Raw genomic sequence first — 25,973 nt, 5'->3', positions numbered from 1 at the left:
CCAATAACTTCCAGAAAGATCCCCATCCCCTTAGATGGCAAAGAAGGGTTACGTTTAACATCTATACAAAACTCCACCTATAAAAGTCGCATGTGTAGAAAGGTTTCTTTATTATAAGCATCACGTCTGGGGAATGGGCAGGGGTCAGGGCGGGAGGCAGAGGAGTATGTGCAGGGTGGGGTCCGCACACACCTGCCCGGGCTAGTCCTGTGCAGGGGGGGCTGGGGGCTGGTGGGGCTCAGGTGGTCTGCAGTGGGGTCTCCAACATCTCCATGAGGAAAGTGTCAATGGGCGTGTCCCCGATGAGCTTGAAGAAGAAGAGGTGCTCCAGGCACTTCAAGCCGATAGAACGCAGGGCTGGGAGGCGCAGCAGCAGCTTGGCAAACCTGCAGGGAAGCGAGGAGACCTTAGGAACTGGGGGCCAGCATGCACGGGGCAGCTGCTGGCGTGAGGCCACTTGTTTGGTCTTCTTGACCAATCTGTGGTCAGAAGAAAGAGCCTGAGGAAGGAATCTAACATGGCCGGAGAATCTCTAATCTGGGGGAGCCTCAGAAATAGGCTTGAAGTCTCATTTAGCTTCTTTAGATGGAAGCAGGATCCTGTGCCCTCTTGAGCAACGCTCGACTTCTGTGGTCAGAGCCCAGGATTGCCCTCAGCACCCCCATTCATGGCAGGTGAGAGCTAGTCTGCTTTCGATGACTCACAGCGCCAGTCCTAACCACAGGATGTTCCTTACATCTGTGTGCCCAGGGATCCCTGGGATGATCTGCCCAAACACTTGGAACACAGCTCACAGATGTGCTGAACCCACAAGGGTTGTCACCATCAGGGAAGGTGCTCCAGGCATTCAGGCCACTGGAGCGCGGGGCTAGGAGGTGAAGCCACAGCTTGGTAAGCCACGCATCTGGCACTGCAATAGGCCCTGGGAACCAGGGGGAGCCCCTGCTCTCAGGACCAACAGTTCTGATCACCTCATCAGACTATGCATTTCCTCACGACACCCTTACCTTAAGCAATGTGACCTCAGTGTGCCTCAGTTACAATTTTGCTACCACTTTATAACCACTTTGTACATCAGCTTCTTAGTCTATTGCTTACCTTTGTTTTATTTTTTGCCTAAGAAATGAGGCTTTCTTTTTAAAAATTTTTTTAAAATTTATTAAAATATAGTTGTTTTATAAAGTTGTGTTAGTTTCAGGTGTGTGCAGCAAAATTACTCAGTTATGCATATGTATACATACATTATATTCTTTAGCTTATTTTCTGTTATAGATTATTACAAGGTATTTAATATAGTCTCCTGTCCTATACAGTGGGTCCTTGTTGGTTATCTATTTTATATGTAGTAGTGCATATCTGTTAATCCCAGACTCCTAACTTACCCCTCCTCCCCTTCCCCCTTTGGCACCCATAAGTTTGTTTTCTACATCTGTCAGTCTATTCTGTTCTGTAAGTTCATTGGTATCCCTTTTTTAGATTCTACATGTAAGCAGTATCATATGCTATTTGCCATTCTCTGTTTGACTTACGTCACTTAGCACGATAATCTCTAGCCACCATGGAGAACACTACAGAGGTTCCTTAAAACACTAAGAATAGAGTTACCGTATGATCCAGCAATCCCACTCATGGGCACATATCCAGAGAAAACCATAATTCAAAGAGATACATGCACCCCAGTGTTCACAGCAGAACTGTATACAATAGCCAAGACGACATAAATGCCCATCAGCGGAGGAATGGATAAAGAAGACGTGGTACACATATACAACGGGATATTATTCAGCCAGAAAAAGAATGAAATAATGCCATGTGCATCAACATGGATGCACTTACTAGTTAGGAAGAGAGGCAGATAGGTGATAGTAGTCTCTGACCCTTGTGGGCCCACGGTCTGTTCGGGGAGATAATACACACGTGCACGCACACACACTTACTCACACATGCCTCCCTCACATGTGCACACACACGCCCTCATCACTCTCACACACAGATGTGTACACACACACTCACTCACACTCTAACCCACCCTCGCACACAGAAGCTTGCACACACACATATTCTCCTCCATTCTCATCTTCCTTCACACACTGGTACAAACATTCAGGCACACAGGCATGTGTAGACACACTCACACTTTTCTATAATTAAAGACCTTTAGTTGCAGGGCTCAACAAAGGGAGAGAGACTAGTGTGTGAAGAATTAGCCTCATTCCTACATGTCCCTCAGTCAAGCCACATTTCCAACCTGCTTCTGTGGCCGTTCTTCATCTCTCAAAGTCCTTTTTGCCAATGAGGCTTATTTGTAATGTTATTTATGATAATGACCAGAAATTAAATAACTCTACTCACAACTTTCAATAAAAAGTACAGGAACCAAAATCATGTTAACCACTACAGCCTTAAATCAGCAACTTCTGGTTGGGCTGGATCTTCCCTGGCAGTCACAACATTATTTCACGAGAAATTTTCAAACTGGAATTTTGATACTCCTTGAAAATGCATATAGGTCTATATTTGTGTGAAAAGAAGTTTTAAAGAAATGCGGCAATATAAGAAAAATAAAGTAGCACCATCTTAAGGGGTCAGAATTACCCTCCTATATGGAAAAATTAAAGTTCTATATCAAGGCCAGCACACACCTTCAAAATGTTTGATTAGGAAGCTTCTGAGAGCATCTGAATGGTGTCACCATGCTGTGAAGAGGCCATCAGATAAAGAACAAACGGGCTGAGCTCCTGGTTGTGGCTCCAAATGGAAGTTTTATGGAATTAAGCAAAGGAAAAGGCTTTACACTTCTTTATAAAGTGTAAAATTAGACTGAGATTATCTCTGAAAATGTATTTCTTTTTACTCTAAAAAGGCCAAAGTTTTACAGTATGTAAAATACTAAGCATTTTAGATGCAAACTATTATACACAGAATGGATAAGCAACCTACTGATTAACACAGGTAACTATATTCAATATCTTCTGATAAACCATAATGAAAAAGAATGTGTGTGTGTGTATACACACACACACACACACACACACACATGTATAACTAAAATCACTGTGCTGTACAGCAGAAATTAACACAGCGTTATCAATAAAATGCATTAAAAAAAAAATGCTAACCATGCTGTAACATGGCTGTCTGCTGTCTGCCCCAGGTTTAGAAGCGGAGATCAAGCCTGTAGAAATGAGCACACTCACTAATAGAGCCACCGGGCGGCAGTCACATTTCTCGCTGACAAGTCTGGCAGCAAGGCCTCTGAGGGTCCCTGCTGTGTGAGAGAGAGAATGTTCCTGCAAGCTCTGCCCTCTCCTGCGTTTTGATCTCTGCTTTCTGGCTAGAGGAAGCAGAACTTGGCCCTGCAAGTGTACTTCTGAAAAGTCTCCACGGAGGGGCAGCCCTCCACCACCAAGAAAATGGCCGTGACAGGCCCTGCGTGCCAGGAACACCGTCTGCCATTTCACAAACCAGAGGTAAGCAGCCTTTGACACACTTCCTACCTGGTTGAGCCAAGTAACATCCTGATGGACTTGCTTGGTCTCAGGGCGATCACTGTCTGTCCAGGCTGTACTGGACATACCAGACGTACCCTCTGCACCCATTTCCCAAGCGCCCAGGCCCTGCTTTGGGCCAGGCAACAAGTGTTGGCACTTCTCACTCGTGCCTGGAGGCAACTCAAGCCCCTGGCAGTCCCTTTCCTGGGAAAACAGGCAAGTTCCAAAGTTTTCAAAGTGACATTCATCAGAAACAACCGAATGTCAAACACAGGGCAATGACTAGACACATTAGGGTCCATCTATCCTCTGAAATATTACAAAATCACTGAAAGCAAGAATTTTGTGCTAAGGGAGGAAAGCAGTACACTGAACCAAATGATTTCAGACCTGTAACTATACATTTCTAAGTATACATATATGCATAAATGAAGCTACTAGAACTATATCTCTCAAATTTACAGTCAATATTATCTGCTTAATTTTTTAATACATTCATTTTTAATACAGTTAATGAATTTTTTAGATACATTCATTTTTAATAATAAAAATAAATACATTTTAAAATACATTTTAGATACATTCCTTATTCAAAAAATCATGCTTGGCTTTTATTTAAAAAAAAAAAAGTTTTCTTTTTTAAAGAGGAAAAGGATGAGTATGAGCTTTCCTAGTTCTAATGCCTGGGACACAACATGTGCACACACACACAAAACCATGTGTGACGGTGCCTCACAGCTGGGAGATCCAGTGAGTGTCACCAGCATTCTGGTGAGTTTTCAGTCAGCTCCTAAGGGCCAGAGGCTGAGCTGATGTTGGCAGCCAGGCCCTGCTTGCTGGGTAGAGTTTTTTCAATCTTACCCACTGCAGGTATAGGAGAGACTGCCAGGCACCCACCAAAATCCACTCTCCCCTTCCTCCTTGGCATCTAGCTGCGTACATTCTCCAGATGAGCCATGTGACCGAGTTTTAGCCAATGGAAGTGAGGGAAGGGAGACGGGCCCTTTCCGGGTCAAGGTGTTGCTTGTAGAGTCTCACCTCTGGGCCCCTCCTCTTCTGCCCCTTCAACCATCAGCGTACAAACACAACGTGACTAGGGGACCACGGAGCCCCGAGAAGGAGGAAACCTGGGTTCCGGAGGGATGGCGTGGAAAACAGTCAGTGCTCTAGACTGATTATCCACCCAGGATTGACTGGTGAGGAGGAAGTACCTTTGTGTTCAACTACTGACATCAGGAAACCTGTTGTCACAACTTACACTCCCTAACACACAAGGCCTGCACATTTATTGTACCAACAGGCTAGATCCCACTCACTCAGACTCATTCATTTCCTGTGATAAAAAAAAGCAGAGCTCAGCCTCTTCTAGACAACTGATAGTGGCTTATGATCCAGGAAAAATGGGCTAATAAAAATCATAGGGGAATAAAAGTCATCAGTGAGAACTGGGAACACATATAATTAATTCTAAAAACAAACTAATGCCTTTAATGGAGTTGATTTAGGTTTCATTTTCAGTTTTCCGTGAGATTGGTGATCTTTTTCTCTCTTTTTAACTAGAGTTAGCAGAGTAAGGAAACTTTTATTCAGTTGTACTTGGGGGAAACATTTGGGAAAAGTATTCAACGACTCAGGAATACTGGCAGATGGCCTCAGAGACCTTCTGACCCGTGTCCTCCTTTTCAGACAAGAGGTTCAGACGCAGGACCTTGCCAGAGCCTACAGATGGTGCCCTCAGGGCCAGCGGTCACCCCTCTTGGCTGCCAAAGCCTGTACCTTCTACTGCAGTAGGGCTCTCATTGGGGCGAAGCGGAAAGCAGTGCAGTCACATTGGAGAACACAGGCTCTTTGAAATCAAACACACTTGTGTTCACAGCTCACTACACCATGCACCAGCTCTGTGACCCTGGGCGAGTTCCTTACCCTTTCGGAGGCTTGAGACCTCTTTAGAAATTAGAGATAAGGACTTCTCCAATTATTCACTCATTTGCATGTTCACTCAACATTTAAAGATGAGTATTATTTGCCAAGAATGGTGAGAGGCTCTAGAGTGCTCAAGTGATGCCACAGTGGTGAGTGGTGGATATACAAGAGAGACAAGACCTCCAGTTTCATGAAGCTAATGTTTGAGTAACTGTGAGCTGGTTGTGAAAAAATCTAGGCAGAGCCTGCTGACCATCAGCCATTCATCAATGGCTACGTTGTTCACATTCTTTCAGGACCCCCTCACCTGCCTGGTTGTTCTGGATACTTTTGCTTGGTGTAGGCCTCGAGGGTGGCATAGACCTTCTCTCGCAGAGTCTCTACCTCAGACGGGTTGGAGAGACCCTTGGCATCTGAAAAAGACAGCTGATTAAACCTCTGGTTACGCACCTCTGTGGAACACCCTGTTACAGAGGCTGTCCCCGTGCATATAGGCCACCTCCTGTAGAGTTACTAGAGACACACTGGATGAGGGGCACTGTGAAATACACAGAGCTGGTGCTTTGTGCCTGCCAGTCTACCCAATAAACTCTTGAAGCAAAGGTACCCAGCGCGGACTCCAAGGAGGCGAGTTTCCTTTTATTTGGGCCATTGTACATATACGACCTTTACACATTTGAGTGTTTGCTCTGTGCTAAGCATGGGCTGAATGAAAAGACAGGGAACGAAAACCAGACATACCCATGTCCGGCTTCCACTAACTGATCACCTAACTCAAGAGATGGAGTGCGTGCATCAGTTACCATGTAATTCTGAATACTCATCTTTCCTGACCCATGGCAGCCTCTGGTGAAAGCTGCGCTCTCGCTCCTCCTCGCAATGCTTTTCCTCCTTGAGACCCCAGGACGTCATTCTCTGGTTCTTCCCTGTCTCATCCATTGCTCTCTCGCAGGCACCTTGGCTGTTTCTTCCTTTTCTCCACAACTTCTAAATGTGGCCATGCCCCCGGACCCAGGCCCTCTGCTCTGCTTTTGCTTACTCCCTGGATGAGTTTGCACCAGCCTCACTGTACTTGCCACGCTAGGTATAGGCTGACAGCTCTCAAATGTACATCTCTGGTCCTGCCTCTCCTCTGAACTCCAGAGTCACATGAATAATTGCTTCCTGGACAGCCACTCTTGGACATCTACATCCATCTCAGAGTTTCATGTCCAAAGACCTGCTTCCTAGCCACCCACCCTTAGAACCTCCGCTTCAGTCAATGAAAACTGTTTTCCAATTGTTCAGGAAAACAAAAATATTTAATGCCTCTCTTTCATATCCGAGGTACAATCTATCAGCAAAATCCCATAAGTTCCGCCAAAAAATATATGCAGAACCTGACTACTATTTTTTTTGTCTTGCATGGAAGTAGTTTACTTGAGGCAGTGACCAAGGGAAGAGGAGGGAGGGACCGGAAAAGAAAAACCAGGGAAGGAAGAAACGGCAACACAAGAGCACTTGACTGGACTGATCATGGCCATGGGCAACCGGGACTCAGTCTCACAGGGACCCTAAGGAGGCATGTGGAATGTGCCGCAGAATTGTCCACCAGGGAAGGAAGATGGAAGCACTTATTTACTCACTAGTTTCTGTCAGCCCCTGGAGAACCTGACCATTTTTTACCACCTCCTTTACTATCCTAGGCCTCTATCATCTCCCACCTTCCCCAATGACCCCCAATGTGCACACTCCACGCCCGTTTGAGACACTTTTCAAGATGCCTCAAGGAGCAGAGGCCATGCAGAGGCGACTGTCCTCCCCACGGACAGGTCTCCTGGCCCTGCCTTCTCCCCTCTCTGTCTCAGCCGAGCTAGAGGGCCAAATAACATCAGAGCGCTGGGGGCTGACCAGGGAGGAAGGCAAACAAGACGCTGTCACCTGGGTTAAACAGCACGATGGCTCGCAGGCACCCCAGCTCTGACTTATCCATCTGCATGTCCTTCATTTTGGAGACCAGCTCAGTCAGAACTCTGTTCACAGGAAACAATGACAGGTAATGAGAAAATCACAAGCACCAGACCAAAGGCTGATAAAATGAATGCAATCAGTATTTATTATGTACCCACCCCGCCCACGTTTTCCAGTCAATGGGCCAGGTACCAGGGGCACAGAGATGAATCAGGCGCAGTCCCTGATCCCAAGGAGCTCGCAGTTTAATCAAAGCAACAGACACAGAAACAGCACATAGCAACAACGCTGAGGCAGTGACCGACATAATCAGAGTCCCAGGAGGAGGCGGGGAACACAGACAGGGGGCTGGAAAAGCAGCCGAGAGGTTTTGGAAATTGGTAGAAATGCAACAGGCAAAGCAGGGCGAGGGCACTGCTTTTCTGGAAGAGCACAGCAGAGGATGGTGTTCACTGACACAGTAGAAATCTCCAGGCACCATCAAGAGGACTAAGAACACTGAAGACCACGTGCGGAACATGTTGTGGGAAAAGGCAGGGAAGGAGTAGAGACATCTTAGGTCGACATGCATATGGCTCTGGAAGATTGTTTATGTTGGGGTTGGAAAGGGGCCACAGGTCCCCAGCACTGGGTAGAGCCCATCTGCAAGCTCACCCTTCCTTTTCGTAGTGCGTCTCCATCCTGTCACCCCAAGTCATTCATCTCTACTCATTTCTCATCTCCTTAAATCACCTGGCTTAATTTCCCTGAGGGCACAGAATCCCAGACTGAGGCCATTGCTCCCTCAGCAGGCTTGCCCCAGAGAGATGGAGGGTCCAGCAAAAAGCCCAGCTCATCTTTCCTGGACTTCTAAAGTCAGATTCTAAGCCTTCATTCCTGTTCCAGTCCTCTCGGATAAGCAGTTCAAATTCCCCACCCCTACTCATTCAGTCACGTCCAACTCCAGAGACTGTAGCCCGCCAGGCTCCTGTGTCCATGGGATTCTCCAGGCAAGACTACTGGAGTGGGTTGCCATTTCCTTCTCCAAGGGATGTTCCTGACCCAGGAATTGTACCCAGGTCTCCTGCATTGCAGGCAGATTCTTTACCGACGGAGCAACAGAGGAAGCCAGTCTTACTAGGTGATGTTAGTAACACCGTCTCTTCCTTGGAAACCCATAGATTTTCATCTGCCAGTAACTCTGTTGGCCTCTGACTGGCTCTGTCTCCTTGAATCAACTTTTCTTTTAATCACATTCTCATTTCCCAGGTTTATGCTTTCATGTGCTTAATGGTCTCTGCTTCTAGCCATATATGTACAGCTGCTTGAGCTATCCATTCTAAACACACGCATGCACACACGAGTACACACACACACACATGCTGGAAGCAGAAGAGAGCCACCTGTCAAAGATGGAGCCAACCCCAGCGCTGTGGGCACTACTTCGGTGGACGTGTAATCCCGTGGCCAGAAGGATGCCATCCTGCACAGAGACCGAGCGGTGGGAAAAGGAGGCGATCAGCAGCTCATTCCACCCTGCAAGGATAAGGAGGTGGCCTTGAGGGAAACTTGACTGCACTCTCGCTTCATGGATAGTCACCCAAGGCATGTATTATTATGCTTTGGAATAAAAATAGAATCAGAAATCCAGTTCCAGACAATACTGCTAATTAGTGAAGAAACAAATGATAAGACTGGGGTCTCCTGACTTGGGGCTATGCCCATCCCTCAGTCTCCCCCTTTGCTGCCTAGAATGGCAGCTTGGGAACAAGGACTCTTTATTCCCCAGTCCATCAACAGACATGGATCGAACACATAACAGGTAATAGTCATGATGTTAGCTGCCATGGTGGATAAAGCAAGCATACCTTGCAGTCTCTGCCCCCAGGACCTGACAACCTAGTTTTATTTCTTTGGCATTGTCTAGTATCACCCAGCATGGCGTGAAGCTTTCCATCGACACTCAGGGATCACTCATTATTTGATAGGAATGAAATGAGTGCACTGGCTTCCAAGGCTCAGCCAATCTTCATGAAATTTCTCTGCTGGCTCCGTGACACAGAGGAGCTTTGACGTATGTCAACTGCAGTGTCCCAGAAATGGGAGGCGAGAGAGATTACAACACGTAGAATATTAAAATAGGAACGGACCCTGGAATCCATCTAGTACCAGTCTGAGCAAAATCTTTGGCTTCCCTTAGTTCATCTGTGAAATGGAATATCTCTATTTTCCAATTTCATAATAATAATGAGGCAGAGCTTCAGATTGTCTTCAGTAAAAACTATTTAACTCTCTTAAAAAATTAAATGCAAATTATAAAGGCTATGTAAAATTTGCATGGAAAAATAGTTCTTTCCTGGTCACTCTAAGGATTCTAGGAAGCAGTTTAAGAAGCCCAACGGACAAAAAAGTCTCTGCTTCTTACTGACTTCCCTCTTTTTGAATTTTTATGTGTGTGTTTAAAAGTTATTTTTCTCTGATAATAAAATGCATGTAGAAACTAATACAAATTTCATTGTGTAAAAAAAATTTAAATATCAAAAAAGAAAAAGTCTTAGTCATCCATTAACAAATTGTTTTGTTTGGGAACGAAAAGTTTGGGAGAGGGCCATCTAAATTTAAGAGATTGTAAGTAATATAAAAAAGAACAATCTCACATAGGGTAATCCTGTCTCAACAAGAGGCACCAGCTTGGATGGGTTCAACTCCATCAGGTCCCTTGTTTTAGAATCCCAAGGGCAAAATGGCAACCCACGTGCTTGTCCCAAGAAAAAAGGATCTTTAGTATCACTTACCTGCCCGGAGCAGAATGACCTGGTCCTCCAAGGTGAGGTCAGAGAAATGGGGAATACGCTTGGCCCATTCAACGAGAGTAAAAAGCTGCTTATCAGCAGCGTGACATATATTGGTGACAGGGTCATTAGTCTAAAAAAAGAACAAAGTAATCTGAAGGGACAGATTCTAAGACTCACACACGTCCCTTGCCCATGTCTAGCCCCATCTAATAAGATATGGCAGCTGGATGGAGATCTAAGGCCACCTACCGAATTCTCCGTGTTCATGTCACCATAGGATTCTGTCTTTGGTTCAACAGCAAGTTCAGCTTCCAGAATCCTCTCCACGGGCATATCTTCATGGCCGCTGTTGGCACACTCTGCCTCACTCTCAGCCCGCTCCCGGCTTCTCTGCCTTTCTTCCTGCACAGCTGGCAGCGACAAGGATGTGCAGGTGTTACCATGTGCCCAGGATAACAGTGGGAAATTTAGTTACCTCCCTAAGCCTCCATTTCCTCATCTGTAAAATGGGCAGCATCATGGTAGTGAATCAGGACATTGTCCCTTTAACAAGAAAGCAGAGTCTTTGCTTATGCCTGTGCAGAACTGTGGGTTTTTTAATCCATATTCTTTCCAGTTCATAATGATGACCTCTCTAAGAAGTATTCATTTTAAGCTTTAATTACCTCCAACTTTGCCCTTTCTTTAAATGAACCACTATCTCCTCGCATGCAGTGTGCCATGTCCTTTCCCCACCTGCTACCTCTAATACACTATGAGCACGCAATAGTTAAGTAACAAGCACATCACTCTAAAAACTCCCTCTGTCAGATCCTGTGTGTCATCCTTGGCATTCACGTCCCATTAGGTCTGCCCCTAGTGCACCAGCCTGAACACAGCATCACCTGATCTGACTTGTCAGGGAAGATCTTCAGGGAGCCACGCGGGCATTTAGTAAGCAGAAGGGTGGAGGAATGTCACCTAGATGACATTTCAGACTCAGTAGATGATTTAGAGGGTGAGGAAGGGTACACAGGCAGAGGGGGAGGCTGGAATTTTCTCAGATTCCCAAAACTTAGGGTTTTCATCTAGAACCTTCTGGGTCTATGCATGAGAATATCAGCCAGTATTCCCCAATTCTGTCCTCTTCACTGGGAGGACAGTCTCTATGAGGTTAGTTTCAATTCTCTCGAAAGCTTTAGTTTTCATCTTATTCCCAGTAGCAATAAACAGAATTCAATATTAGCACACATCTTTTTAAATCCCAAGAATCAAGAAAAGTATACTCCAAACAGTGGCTAAGCAGGACCTCAGGGATAACTCCTCCATCAGCGACTTCTACGTCTCATCCCCTCTCCTTCCCTCCCCGTCATCCACTTTCCCAGGCACCTCCTACTCTCTGAGGGCAGAAGGAGCTGCGGAGGCTGCAGAATGAACGGGGACTGGCTGCTGGACATTTAGTTTGTCACGCAAGGGATATTATCGATCGGTCAAAGTAGGTCAGAAAAGAGTCTGCCTCACAGACACAGCTGATACATCACAGTCTCAAATAGAGACGCACCAGGAAGCCTCAAGATGACAATACTACTCAGGGGTTGAGAGGGAAGGAGGGTAGGAAGGAAGGAGAAAAGGAAGGAAAGGAAGAGAGTCTAAAGCAAGGGATTAAGAAAAAGAAACAGGAGAGAAAGAGAACAAAGACGAGAAAATAGCAGAAGGGCAAAAATCATGTACTTGGAGTCAAATCTTTCTCAAAATGGGCCTGACCATTTCCTAGCTAGTAGCATCAGACATGTTACTCAGCCTACAAAGCCTCAGCCTCCCTATATGTAAGGTGGGGCTTGTAGCACTTAACCTAGATTGCTTTCTGAAGATTAAATGAAGTAATAATTTAAAAGTTAGAAAAGTAGCATTTTTCCTCCCCTTGGACTCTCTTTACACTCTTGGACTCTGCTCTGGTCCTCTCTCTATCCCCTCTTTGGACCTCGTCCTCTCTCTCCTTGTTTCTCTTTTCCCCTCACCCTTTCTTTCTGTCCATCCTGTTAGCCCTCATTCACTGACAACATACAGAAACTCTCATATGTGTTTTTATATTCAGTTGGATTTGCTGGTTAAAGTTGAATGCTTCTTGTATTAATTTTTTAAGATAGGTTAATGGGCTTCTATTTGTCTTAATTTGAAAAGATGGGGAGATGTTATGGGGAGGGAGGTGGGAGGGGAGTTCATGTTTGGGAACGCATGTAAGAATTAAAGATTTTAAAATTAAAAAAATGAATAAATAAATAAATAAATAAAAATAAATAAATAAAAAAAATAATAAAAATAAAATAAAATTAAATTAAATTAAAAAAAATAAAGAAAGAAAGAAATAAAGAAAAAAAAAAGATGGGGAAAGCAATATAAGTTCCTTTTGCGGTCCTCAATTGATTTCTTCTATAGATTTGTAACACTCAAGGAAAATAACTTTCAAGCTTCAAAGAAAATAACCTTGGCTTCAGGGAATTAGATCCTAGTTCCAATTCTGTCATTAAATGAGTGATCTTTTTCTATTCATTTCTCTTTTTTTGTGCCATGAATCTTACTGTCGTCAATAGGAGTCCAGTATCTCTGGTTGGAGGACATTCTGTACGGACAGACATTCTGAGCTACTGCTACTCCATACATCAGGCTACATTTAGGGGACAGAGGCATCTAAAACAGGATTATTCTTGAGTCCAACATATATCTATTGAGATGTACTAAAATAGCCAAAATTTATCAAGCTTTTTCTCTGTGTCAGAATTGCGCTCAACATTTTTCATAGATTATATGTCATTTAACCCTCTGCAGAGCTATCAACCACAGAGAAGTTAGGTGACCTGCCTAAGATCACAGGGCTAGAAAATGATGAAGTCAGCATTGTAGATAGACCTAGGCTGGCGGTCTGAGCCTACCTCTACCCCCTCTTTCCTACCTCCAAAGCTGTAGGCTGGTTGGCTTAATAAACCCACAGGGATATCAAATGCTGCCTAAATTGCCTCAAAATAATCCATTCTCTTCCTACCCAAACCACATCATATGACCCCAAATTGTGGAAACAGACTACCCCAGAACCCTGGTTGTTCGGTGGCCTGGTCCTACAGCAGCTCTGCCATTAGCTTGCTATGTAAGCTTAGGCAAGACTCTAGCCTCTCAGAACTCCCGCTTCTTCTTTCAGAAAATAAATGTGTTACATCAGACAACAGCAAATGTCCATTTCAGCTTCACCCCAGTATGTACCCTGATCCCAGACAGCTGAATTCTGAGCCCACCTCAGTTTTATCTCTTTCTATCTGTCCAACTCTCTAGTAACATAAATTCCATAGTATCACTCAGTTATCTCTTCCAGAATTTTATTATTATTGTCCACAAGAAGGTGTATGAACTGAGCCGTAAATTTTGCAAACAAAAGCCAGAAATGATAGTGGCAAAGGGAAGGCTGTCCAGTCACTTTTAAAAAGTGACTTTTCATATAGTGGGATGAGGAACTGATTCATTTCTTTGCTTTCTCTTTGTCAGGGTAAATAGTATGAATTCCTTTAGTAACTTCCCAAACAGCCGTTTTCCACTCCTAATTTTTAATGATTCAGCTTTTCATCACTCTTGTTTCACCACATTATTTTTTTTTAATTCAGGAACCAAAACTGGACCCAATTTTCTAATAATGAATCAGAATACTAGGTTTAAAAGAATCTAGAGCCTATTATACAGAGTAAGTCAGAAAGAAAAGGACAAATACCATATTTTAACGCACATATATGAGATCTAGAAAGATGGTACCAACGATCTTACATGCAGGCAGCAAAGGAGACACAGACAAAGAACAGACTTTGAGACTCAGTGGGGGAAGAGCGTGGAATGCTTTGCGAGAACAGCATTGAAACATATACATCACCATGTGAAAACAGATGGTCAGTGCAAGTTTGATGCATGAAACAGGGCATCCAAAGTCAGTGCTCTGGGATAACGCAGAGGAACAGGGTGGGGAGGGAGGTGGGAAGAGGGTTCAGGATGGGGGGACACATGTATACCTATGGCCAATTCATGCTGATGTATGGCAAAAACCATCACAATATTGGAAAGTAATTATCCTCCAATTAAAAGAAATAATTTTTTAGAAAAAGGACAGCCCAGGCTGTTATAATCCACATGTCCCTGTTTGACTTACTTTTTAAAAATAAACAATCACATTTCCCATAGTTTTCTCCGTGAACCACTCTGACCCTAATTGAGCTGGAAATATTTAGGTTGAGTTTTGAGAGACAGAATTAGACTGTGAAGCAACAGAATCAAATACAGGTGACTCTCAGTCATTAGTAATCACACTCTATGCTTATGGGAAACACACTTTGGGGTCATTAATTTAATTTTTTGACTATCACAGTGGTGGACGCTACAAAGAGTGAGTTACCAATTCTATCCTGGTGAAGAGAAGACAGTCTCTACCATCTGATTTTTCACATCACATGTTCCAATCCAGAAAATCGTTGACCCCTCTACAGCAAGTATGACACAAACATAAAGAAGACCACCCAGTTAATACATGATGAATGAACGACTGAGCAAATGGATCATTTGGAAGCACCTGAATTACTAAAACATCTGACTCCAATACTTAGTTCAAACCACTCATTCATTCTCTCAACAGATATTCCCTAAATATCTCCTATGTGCTAGTCCCTGGTGATACAGCAGAGGGGGGTAGGGAGGCAGGAAAAATACCCCTGCCTTTTTGGAGACAGGCAGTAGACAAAATTTAAATATGTGTCAGATAGTAATAAATGCTGTAGGAAATAAACTGGCAAGTATTAGGGGTGGTAGATGTGATTTGAGTCAGTGTAGTCAGGCAAAACTTCAAGAAGTTGACAAGCAAAGATAGGAAGGAGAAGTGAGCCACACAGACACCCGGGGAGGGCAGTCTGAGCAGACAGAACAGTAAGTGTAAAGCCCTGAGGCTGGAGCAGAAAGACAGGGGGTAGCCAGACCAGGTACAGACTTGAAGTCATAACCAGGATTCTGCCTTTTTTCTAAGTAAGAAGTGAAGGCACTGGAGCGTTTTGGTGAAAGAAAGGCTTCGCCTGACCCACTTGTTCAAAGACTCACTCTGGCTGCTTTGATAAAGAGACACTGAAGGAAGATAAAGATGGAAGCAGGCAAACTTCTTAGGAGGCTATTTGTATTACTACCAAAAAAAAAAAAAAAAACAGTGGCTTGGCAATAACAGTAAAAATGGTGAGACACAGAAAGATTCTTAACACATTTTGAGAAAGAGACAAGATTTCCTCACCCATTGAATGAGGTGCATGAAAAAAAGAGGTGTTAAATGGCTTTTGATCTGAGTAGCTGAAAAATGGCTATTTCCTGAAATGGGGAGAACCATATGATGAACAGGCTGAGAGGGCAGGTTTGGGTCTGTTAATTTGAGATTCTTGATAGATATCAGAGTGAGAGTCCATCCTTAGTTCCATAGTTCCTTCTTGCCCTGGTAGGAGAACAGATGTGAGATGAGCTCTGAGCCGGAAGTAAGAAGTTCCAGTCTGTTTATCACCTATCCTTGGGACCTTGGGAAACTCTCTCCACCAATCTGAGTCTATTTCCTCAGCTATAGAATGGCTAGGGAAAGAAGCTGCCTCCAATGCAGGAGACCCAGGTCCAATCCCTGTGTTGGGAAGATCCCTTGGAGAAGGGAATGGCTACCCACACCAGTATTCTTGCCTGGAGAATTTCATGGACAGAAGAGCCAGGTGGGCTACAGTCCGTAGGGTCTCAAAGAGTTGTATACAAGTCAGTGACTAACACTTTCGCTTTCAGAATGGTTAGGGTTACTAAGTTATTCTTAAGGGCCAGCTCCATCCCAAACATTCTAAGAGTGCCATTTTTTCCTTGCTGGTAGGATTCTTTCCTATAAGGGATCCAAACCCTTTTTTCACCGGTCCTTTTAGCCAGCCACCCCTCTCCTCATAGAAGAGAAGTTCTTTAAGAATAAAGAGTCACCTGGGAGAGACAAAAAAAAAAACACTTTGGTCCCATTTCTGAGAGGCTCTTGACTCTTGAATCTATTAAGATTTACCATTTACACCCTGTACCTCTTGAGTTCACTAGCTAATTAACTTCTTGATTTGATTTATTTGTGTTACTTAATGGAAAGAATTTTTGATCTTGTAAATAAACAGAAAGCATGTTCAGACTTTTTTTCCCTACGACAACCCAGCTAACCTACCCTGTAAATTTGAAAGATGTAACATTTTAAAAGTACACAATGATGATCCCTCTGAATGAGAAGGCTATCTGATTATTGGTAATGCCAATAATCCCCAAAGACTTTGGAATACACCAATCTCAGAGGATTTATAGCAGACCAAGGTTATAAAAGCCCAGAGAGATTAATCAAACCAGCAGGCTTCCCCAGGGTGAGGATTAGAGGGGAGAGTCAGCTCTGCCCAGAAGGTCAGTCTGATGCTCCATGGGGGGCAGCACCCTGAGACCTCAGCTCTAACACTGCCTGGATATTGGAAGAGGAAGAGAGTGGGTCCTGTGTGGACCATCATCTGAGGTCCAGGACAGGTGAGAATGGTGAAGGAAGATGCTCCTGCTCACTTTGTTTAGGGATACACACCAGGGCAGGAGGCCTCCAGTTGCAGCACTTGAGAAATCATGGTTCCCGAAGTCATTCCCTCCTCTGACTCAAAGTTGTTCACACAGTCCAGCCTAGCAGGACTCTTTCCTATGTCCTGCACTTGCTTCTATATGCAAACAGAGCGGAGAGCAGGGAAGCGGGAAGCCTTACCTTCCCTCTTCATGCCCATGACCAGGCACTTCTGATAGCGGCAGTACTGACAGCGGTTGCGCTGACGCTTGTCAATGAGGCAGTCTTTGTTATCCCGACACGTGTAGATGAGGTCCTTCCTTATGGTTCTCTTGAAGAAGCCTTTGCAGCCTTCACAACTGTACACACCGTAGTGCTTTCCTGGCCACAAGAGAAGGACATTCCATAAGTTGTCCCTGTGTTTATCTGGGTCTTTCATTCAAAAGAATCTCTTGGCTCTTCCTGGAAAAACTAGCACATCACCTCGGCAATGGGAACAAAGGCAAAGAGTAACTAGCGGAGAATGCAAGCTTGATGACAGGAACCACACCAAGGCAGAGTAAATACGCCCTTTCTTGTGTCTACCCTCTAGAAGTAATTCTCTGGAATCACTAATTCCAGGGAATGTTATTAAAACAGTCCTGACCTAAGACTTCGCTTCCATTTATTTAACAGGTCATTTCTTATGTTTAGTTAAGCAAAATGTTCTGCCTTCATTCAAGACATTAGTGTTCATAAAAAATTAAAATATCTATGACTGTTGTGTATTATCTAGCAGGGAAATAACCTCAGTTTCACTCATATTTCTCCATAACTGAAGTCCAAGGACTTAAGAATCTCTCTTCAAACTATTATCCTTTATTATAAACTACGTACAAGAAACTAACATAAATTTTTCAAATATTATTGCCTATCAGAGGAATAAACTGTTACGTGATCTTTACGGCATAACATGACATGTAATCTTGAAATGTGACATAGAGATCTGATGGAAGCTGCTTTTACTTGATCCAGGATAATCTGTTACCTGTTTCATTGCCCTTGTTACCTGTTCCACACATCCAGTTTTCCGTGACCCCAGCCAAGGATTGCTAATTTGTGTCAGGAAAGCCACCTCACACAGGACCACACAGGCATCAAGAATCGGTCACCATGGACTTCCTGGGTGGTCTGGTGGCTTACCACTCTACTCGGAAAGCAAGGGGCCCGGGTTCAATACTTGGTCAGGGAGCTAGATCCCATATGCTGCAACTGAAAAAGATCCTGCATACCGCAACTAAAAGGATCCCACATGCCCAATTAAGACCCCACACAACCAAAGAAATAAAGATTTTTACAAAGGAGTCTTTCTAGGTGGATGTCTCCCCAATACTACACACCAGGCAGCTGTGCTCAGTTGGTTGAGCAATATCATGAGACAAATATCACACAATCACAAATATCACAATATCATGAGACAAATTATGCAAAACAAATTTCTGTCTGATTCTTGAGTGTGACATGTGATGCAGTTTAGCTATAGACCTTATATGACTTTCTAATCTGGTGAATCTGAAGTCCCTGAGAACTAACCAATGTTAATATCGGGATCCCAGGAGCTTATATTTCAGAGGAAGCCACTTTAAGGTGCAATGGTGGCTAGAGATAGCCTGCTTGATGAAGTTAGTCTGTGTCTAATCAGCTGACTGCACCGATTTACTGAACTCATAGAATAACAAATAATGCTCTCAGCTCTGAAGTATTTGTCATTAAGAAACATGGGACCAACTTATCAGTTCCATGATTCTCCCACACATGAATGAACCACCCAACTTCAATTAAACCATAGCAGAAAAAAACTCTCTATCAGGGTGTGGCTGGAATTCTGTTGCTATGGCAATGGCCAAATCTGCCCAATTTGGGAACAGCTTTTTGAGAACAAGCAGACACTATGTAGCTAAGCTCCGGGCACTGGGAACTTTCAATGGAGTGACATTTTGCAGTGTCTTTAGCGGCAATAAAAAGCAGAGAAAACATTGTCAGCCATCATAGACAGACATAGAAATCTTCCTCATCTTCTCTTTCATCAAGTCAGAGATTCAGTCATCATCAAAATTGTTGAGATGGGGAGTAGAGGGGCAGGAATTTTGGAGAGGTAGGGAAAGAAGTCACGAAAGAAATAATTTGGGCAAAAGTGGAAGAAGATAAAGAGAATAAAATCAGGGAAAACAATAATTTCCACCCAGGGAAACATGTTAAAAGCCTAGAAGGCGGTAGAGGGGAATTTGCTAAGATATCAAAGGATTTCTCTTTGTTGGAAACAGTATAGATAAGTTTTTTAGTTTTCACTGATAACTTTCTAGTTCTCCCATATTTCATACATTAAGATATTATTTTTAGAATTATAAAAATAATTTTTTTAATTAAAGAGACTCTAGATTGAAATACTTGGTCATCACAACATTAAGATATTATTTTTAGAATTATAAAAATAATTTTTTTAATTAAAGAGACTCTAGATTGAAATACTTGGTCATCACAACCATTTCTGTATCCCAGATACACACGCAACACAGTAATTCCAGGGAAGCTTCCTGAAATGTTTCCTATAAATCTATCCGCCTAAAGTGAAATCACGCTTTAAATTCATCAAGACTGTGGTGACAGAAATTTACAGCCCGGGCCCCAGCTTGGATCACCGTAAAGGACTCTTTTTTTTCTTATTGGGTACAAAGGAGCCAAGTAGGAGGTAGAACAGGTGTCTTCTCTGGGACCTGCGTTGCATGGGGCTCTTGGGAGGGGTGTCCGCCTCTGTACATACCCGAGGATCTGTCCCCACAGATGGCACAGATGTGCTTAACCAGAGACCCCGGGCTGGTGGATGGGCAGTTCATGTGTCCAATGCCAGGAAGCCCTGGTAAGGGCTTGATGTCCTCTGAAATGCTGACACTGTTGACCACGTTTAGCTTCAAAAAAAAAAAAGATACAGTAAAACACAGAGCCAGAGTAAACCCAAACCCCAAGGCAGAAACTAACAAGGCCTTCCTTGGGGGAAAAAAGCAGGTTCTATTTCAAGAACTAGTTTCCAAGTACAGAGTGTCTAAAATTGCCTACGAAGAATGTGAATTTAAGGGAGAAAAAGAGTAACACAGAGGAACTAAGTCATTTCTAAATGCCAAAACCTAAACTGAAAATCACAACACATCTACATCAGAGCTCTCAACTTTAACTCATTTTACTCATGTATTATTTGAGCTAGAAATCCACACTGAACAGCACACTTAGGACAAGTCTGTGTATTTCTAAATTTTTTATTAACTACCTCTTGCCTATTCAGCAGCGCTCCAAGAGGAGATATGGCCCTCAGGCAAAAGACTGAGACTCTCAGAGAACCAAGCAAAATATGCAAATCCATGTGTTTAGAGAATCAACAGACATTCACAAGCACTCATTATGTCAGGCTCCACGCCAGGCTCTGTAGTACAAAGGTAAGTAAAATGCACACTTAAGATGTTTGCAGTAAAATGGATGGGGAGACATGTGTGGTGGTCATCTCAGTGAGCCTACTTAAGACACTAAGCCAAATGCCCCAATCACTGCAGTAGCACTAAAAATTAGCTTAAAAGCCCCTGATCATACTTTAGAACTTGTCTATAAGGAAAAAATAACCTCCAAGGAAATATAAAATTTTTAGCACCAAAGAGCAGCACTTCCCAGCACCTGACATCAACCCAGCACGTGGTAGTACATTAGGAGGAAGACGGGCCTCTAGGCTGGACAGCTGGTGTTTGTCAAGCGGGGTAGAAATCAAGCATTGTTCTCACCCAGGCTCCAAGGACAAAGCTATGGCAACAGCTGAACTCTGCTAAAGTAGAGAGGTAAGGTGCTCACTCTTGAGATCAAGGAAGACTTCCCTGTCTGCACATGTGTGGGAAGGCTCCTTGGGGTCAAAAGGGAGGGGGCTCCATGGGCCGCACGCCATGAAAAGCGTGAAGTGCGCCCAACAGCCCTCTGCAGTGGGATCCATCTTAGCACAAAGTTGCGAACACATCTTGGGGAATGTCCTAGAGCACTCAGATATGAAGAAAGTAAGATAATTGGCCAGTGTAAACAAAGACACACGTTCCAGGTGGCGCTAGTGGTAAAGAATCATTCTGCCAATGCAGGAGACAGGAGAGACATCCCGGGGTCAGGAAGATCCCCTGAGGAGGAAATGGCACCTCACTCCAGTATTCTTGCTAGAAGAATCCCTTGAACAGAGGAGCCTAGCTGGCTACAGTCCATGGGGTCGCAAAGAGTCAGACATGACCAAGCATCTGAGCGCACGCACAAAGACCCAGAAGGACAGTCCTGCATAAGTCATTTCAATCACCTCTTTACTGCTCTGCTCCTCATTCAGGATGCCCACACTCGTCCCTAGGTGTGTATTTCTGCCTAGCTTCAGACTTACTGTGCTCCTGCTCACTAGAAAGGGTGCTCATACTCTTTCTTTCTGGGTGTGTATTTCTTCCTTACTTTTGTCTTAAATAAACTGTTTTTCTGTGTGCTCTCCCATACATGTTACGCTGTGTCTCTAATAAACTTTGTAACTACTTTTAAGTTTTGCCTCCATGAAACATTCTTGCTTTCCAACAGGGGAAAGAGCCAGGACCACTTTGCTTCTAGCCTCTAATCCCTGGTTGGCTAGGATTTCTGGTTTTCATCCAGGTTACCCGGGTTCAATTCCTAGAGCTAAGATCTCTTTGCAAGATCGTTCATCGTTATCTCTCTGGGATCAGTAGGGAATTGGTAGAACTGAATGGCTCAGAAAAGGAACATTGTGTGATGCCTTTCCTTACCCCTTAGCACAAGTTAGCATTAGCTCCTCACCACCACCAACTCCATGCCTCTTGGTGCTCTAATGGAGATGACCGAGGAGCCACTGCTACCTGTTTTCCATTCATCAAAGAAAAGTTAAATAAACATACGTCGGTCATCAATCAGCAGCATTTCTGTACCATGGGTGCGGGTCAACATTTCAGACACTGTGAAGGGAAATATAAAATCTAGATCTGTCTCTCACTCCTCTAAAATGGTCACAATCTCAGTGAGGAGTCAGAACACACACAAACACTAAGAACACTTCCAAGTAAATGCAAACAAAGGTGATGCTGAGTGCGCATGCGCTCAGGTGCCTGGTGGCAGCAGCTGGTGAATGCCTGGGGGTTTTAGGGAGGGCCCACTGACTTCTGCATGGTCTATATGAATTCTGAGTCACACTGCCCAACCGAAGTGACTGCAACTCCAAACTGAACCAAAGGTAGGGTTGTCTTCTCTATTCAAGGCCTTTGAAACACAAGAAATGATCAATAAAACATAAAATATAACAGAGCCTGAGTTAGGTTCCTTCAAAATTTACTGTCTTTTTAATTCACTAAACAAATATTTATTGAGCAGGAGGTGGGCAGAGGTTCTGGATTAAATGCTGTAAGGGATGCAAAAAAGAAAAGATAGCGTTCAGGGCCTTGCTTTGAAATCAAAGTCACCAGGAATTTTTAAAAATTAATTTGTGTGAGAAATGAAAACACATATGTGATGAGAGAATTCTCCCTCCTCTTCCTCCTCCGCCCTCCTTTTTGTACAAAGCTAAGACAAGATATCTAGAATTTATGTTCAGTAATTTTTTTTCTTTTGGTGTAATACAGTGGTTCTCATTGCCAAATGTACTCCTGGGAGCTTTGGGAAAAATTTAATTCCAAAGTCCCACACCAAGAAATGATCTGAGGGTCATTGGCGCTGGCATTTCTTTAAGTTGATCAGATAATGCTAATGGCAATCCAGGGTTCCAAAACACTGATGTAGAGGAGAAAACTTGCTTTGAAATCACACAGCCCTGGGATTGACTCCCCGTCTACCCTTATTAGCTGCATGACTTCAAAGAAGTCTTGGATCCCAGGTCAACATCCCTCCTTATTTATCTTCCTTGACCTTCTGTCTCCTTGTCTGTAAAATGAACATAGTAATACCTAACTTACAGAGTCACTGGGAGGATTAGATGAGATGATAATGTAAAATGCCTGTCACAATGCCTGGTACACAGTAGATGTTCCATAAATTAGAGCTCTTATCATCCCAATAAAATCTGGTTAATTCAGATTTTGAATGCTTATTATGAATCAACATTCTGCTATGTGCTAGGAATTCTGAGCATCTCGAGGAAAGTTAGATCCATCCCACGAAAAGGAAATATTTCAGAGAGCTCTCTAACTGACCTTTGTCTGCATATCCTGAAATGGATAAGAAAGACCAAGGGAATAAGGAGGAAGACAGTATCACCTGGGGCTCAGGAGACCCTCACCCACCTTCCCTTCCCACTCCCATCTCCAGTAGGACCAGCTCCACCTTCTCCAGCCTGCAGAGATCACAGAACAGTAATTATTGTTCTTGCTACTCAGTGCTACCAGCCAAGGAAAGTTTGCTCAGAGCCAGTTAACTATTTTAATCCTCACAACAACTCATGAGGTTTTCCTATTTTTCAGCTGAGGAAACTGAGCCATAACGTGGTTCATTTATTCATTCATTCACCGGTCCTACTGGGATACAAAAGAGAAGTTGCAAGCACTGCCTCAGGAAACTGGCCATCAATGAGATAAAAAGCTGGTTGGGATAATTTAGGAAAGAAAGATCACAGGCAAGATTAGGGAAGATGTCTCCACGGAAGGAGCATTTGATCTGGGACTTGACAACTTTAAAAAAAGAATGGTATTTGACTGAGCCAGTGGGTGAAAGGTTTTGACAACAAAGACCCGGAGAGAAACCCAACTATTTGTGTGTAAGGATGGGAGATAAGATTGAGAGGTGAGCTGCAACCAAGCCCGAGGCTTGATTGCCCAGGGAAAGCAAGTGGACTTAATCTGAGAGGCCATGAGGAGCCATGAGGTTTCCAGCAAAGGAAAAAAGCCCTTAAAGTATGAGCCAGCAGAACAAGGAAGAGAAGAGAGACACCCAAGGCTATGGCAGCTGCCCGTGTAGCAGGTTAGGCACCTTCCCAGATCTAACATGTTGGGGCTGGAACCTTGGGCTTCTGGATCCCAGCTTGTCATTCTTCCTTCCCCACCTTGTCTCTTATGCAGGAGCCCCCGACCGCCCCTGCCCTGGCTGCTTCCAGCGCCCACCTCACAGACAATGAGCCGCCAGAGGAGGAGACTTGGATCTGGTCACTGTCTCCTGGCAGCCCCTCTCCAAAACCCTTCCTTTTCCTGGGCTGGATGGTGGTGGGAGGCGGTGGTGGGGACACATGGGTTGATGCCCTCTCCTCTGTCCGTCTCTTTGCTGGCTTGGGGTTTGTGGGGGCTAAGAGCAATGGTAGATGAGATTGAAGGCAGCCACCAGAGCTCAAACCCATTAGCTGCCTGGTCCCGGTCCCACAGCTCCAGCTGTCTTGTTCCATTAGAAGCAGCTCTGCTGAAGTGAGTACTTCCGAGCTGGGATTTACCAGGCAGCTGGCCGCTCCTGAGAAAAAGGAGAAAAACACACTTGGCTGACCTGTCTTCCACTTGCAGACTCTCAGCCAAGGACTGAATGCATCCTAGATGCCCTCGAGCCATCACCAAACATCAGGTCCCACATTTCTGAGCTGCTTTCAGCCCAAATTATTCCATTCAAGGCAGACACGTAGCCAGCCAGGCAGAATTCAGGCAGGCACTCCTCTTCCAGTGGGTGAAGTCCTTAGAGTGGCTTATCTTCAGTCAAGTGAGGGTCTTCACCATGAAAAGTGCAGAGCCTGGACTTGCCACTTCCTTGCTGTGTGATCTTGACAGGATGACTTCACTCAGAGACTCCACTAACTTATGCAGAGACTACAGCAGTGGTTTTCAAGCTGAGAATATGTGTGGCAGGGGGTGGGGAGGTTGAATAAGAAGTTTTCACATCTCCTACCTCGAGTTCACCAGACCTGTTTTTACTTAATGTGCAATGACTTCCAAACATGCTTTCACTTGAAGACTTTATGGCTTTTTAAAGATCATTAAACAAGATGGTTTTCAAGATCCGTTCTAGCTGTAACATTTTTTAATTTTTACTATATTTTTATTATTTTTTAACTTTTGGTCACGCCGCACAGCTGGGAGATCTTATTTCCCCAATCAGGGATCAAACGTGTGTTCCCTGCCGTGGGAGTGCAGAGTCTTAACCACTAGACCACTGGGGAAGTCTCACATTTGTAACTTTTATTATCAAAGTAATCTCTGTAAAAATGCAAGCATCTGAAAGGGCAACAATTCAGTTATCAATCACTACCTGGGCAGAAATTGTCAGTGACAGAACACAGATCAGGCAGCAGGGTTGGGACAGGCAAATGAGGTGGGGGCCTTCCAAAGACTTGCAGGTCCTGCTTCAGAGTCCAGCCGACAGACAAACTTACGAAAATACAGCATTACACACACACACACACACACACACACACACACACACACACAGAGGAAAATGTAATCTAAATCATCTGTCAGAAAGCTGCATAAATATCTCCTCAATTACATCCATGTTGTTTTGGGAAACAGCTCACTCCACTTAGATCCTCCCCAGGCCAGGGACTGAGTCCCGTACATTTAAAAAATCTCCAGTTCTTAGTGTAATAAATGCTTGTTGAAATGAACTTCTCTGGAACCTTTCAACAACAAAGAACACACACTTGGACTAATGATCACGTAGGTATATAACATTCATCACCTTGGTGCCTGATATGCCACCTGGGTGTAATAATAATAATAGTAAAAATAATACCACATTATGGCCATAGAGCATCATAAATACTTAAGAAGGGACTTCTTAAGTCCACATCTTGTCTGATATATACAAAACACCTCTGTCGGGTGATCAGGGCAAAGTGTGTTATCCCACAATAGAGAAAAAGGAACTGAGATAAATATAAGTTCAAAGTGATGGTTTGCAAAAGGTTACGTGGTCCTTGCTTCTGGAGTAATCAGTTCAGTTCTCTTTACTTTTCAAGACTGAAAATCCAACAAGAGCAAAAAGAGAAGCTCAAACACCAGAAAGGCAGAGCACAGAACAGGACACCCCACCTGCTCTCACCCCAAGCACCTCCCTGCTCCCCTTACCCCTAAATCACACTCACCCGAGATTCAGGTCACAGAAGACACATGTTCCCACACGAACTCCACTCAGCCTCAGTCCTGGGCAAGAAAGGCAGGCTGCATAGGAGCCGTCTGTCTGGGGCAAATGCCCGGCCCACAGTGGCTAACTCTGAAGGCACTGGGTGCCCCGTGTCACCCAGTTAAT

At 44.1% G+C, this 25,973-nt stretch overlaps 1 protein-coding gene across 1 annotated transcript in view; it reads right to left on the bottom strand.

Annotated features, from left to right (window-relative positions):
* Positions 1-238: 238 nt before the first annotated feature.
* Positions 239-25,973, bottom strand: part of RXRG (retinoid X receptor gamma) — a 52,372-nt gene continuing 26,637 nt past the window's right edge. Inside the window, exons 3-10 of the mRNA XM_068964841.1 lie at positions 19,519-19,663; positions 16,920-17,099; positions 10,388-10,548; positions 10,139-10,268; positions 8,747-8,879; positions 7,335-7,426; positions 5,722-5,827; positions 239-386 (exon numbers count right to left, since the gene is read on the bottom strand). Coding sequence (XP_068820942.1) covers positions 239-386; positions 5,722-5,827; positions 7,335-7,426; positions 8,747-8,879; positions 10,139-10,268; positions 10,388-10,548; positions 16,920-17,099; positions 19,519-19,663 — 1,095 coding nt within the window. The remainder of the gene's footprint in view (positions 387-5,721; positions 5,828-7,334; positions 7,427-8,746; positions 8,880-10,138; positions 10,269-10,387; positions 10,549-16,919; positions 17,100-19,518; positions 19,664-25,973) is intronic.

The sequence above is a fragment of the Capricornis sumatraensis genome, chromosome 2 (genome assembly GCF_032405125.1).
Source record: "Capricornis sumatraensis isolate serow.1 chromosome 2, serow.2, whole genome shotgun sequence".
Lineage (NCBI taxonomy): Eukaryota > Metazoa > Chordata > Mammalia > Artiodactyla > Bovidae > Capricornis > Capricornis sumatraensis.
This window is presented reverse-complemented; position numbering and strand designations above follow the sequence as displayed.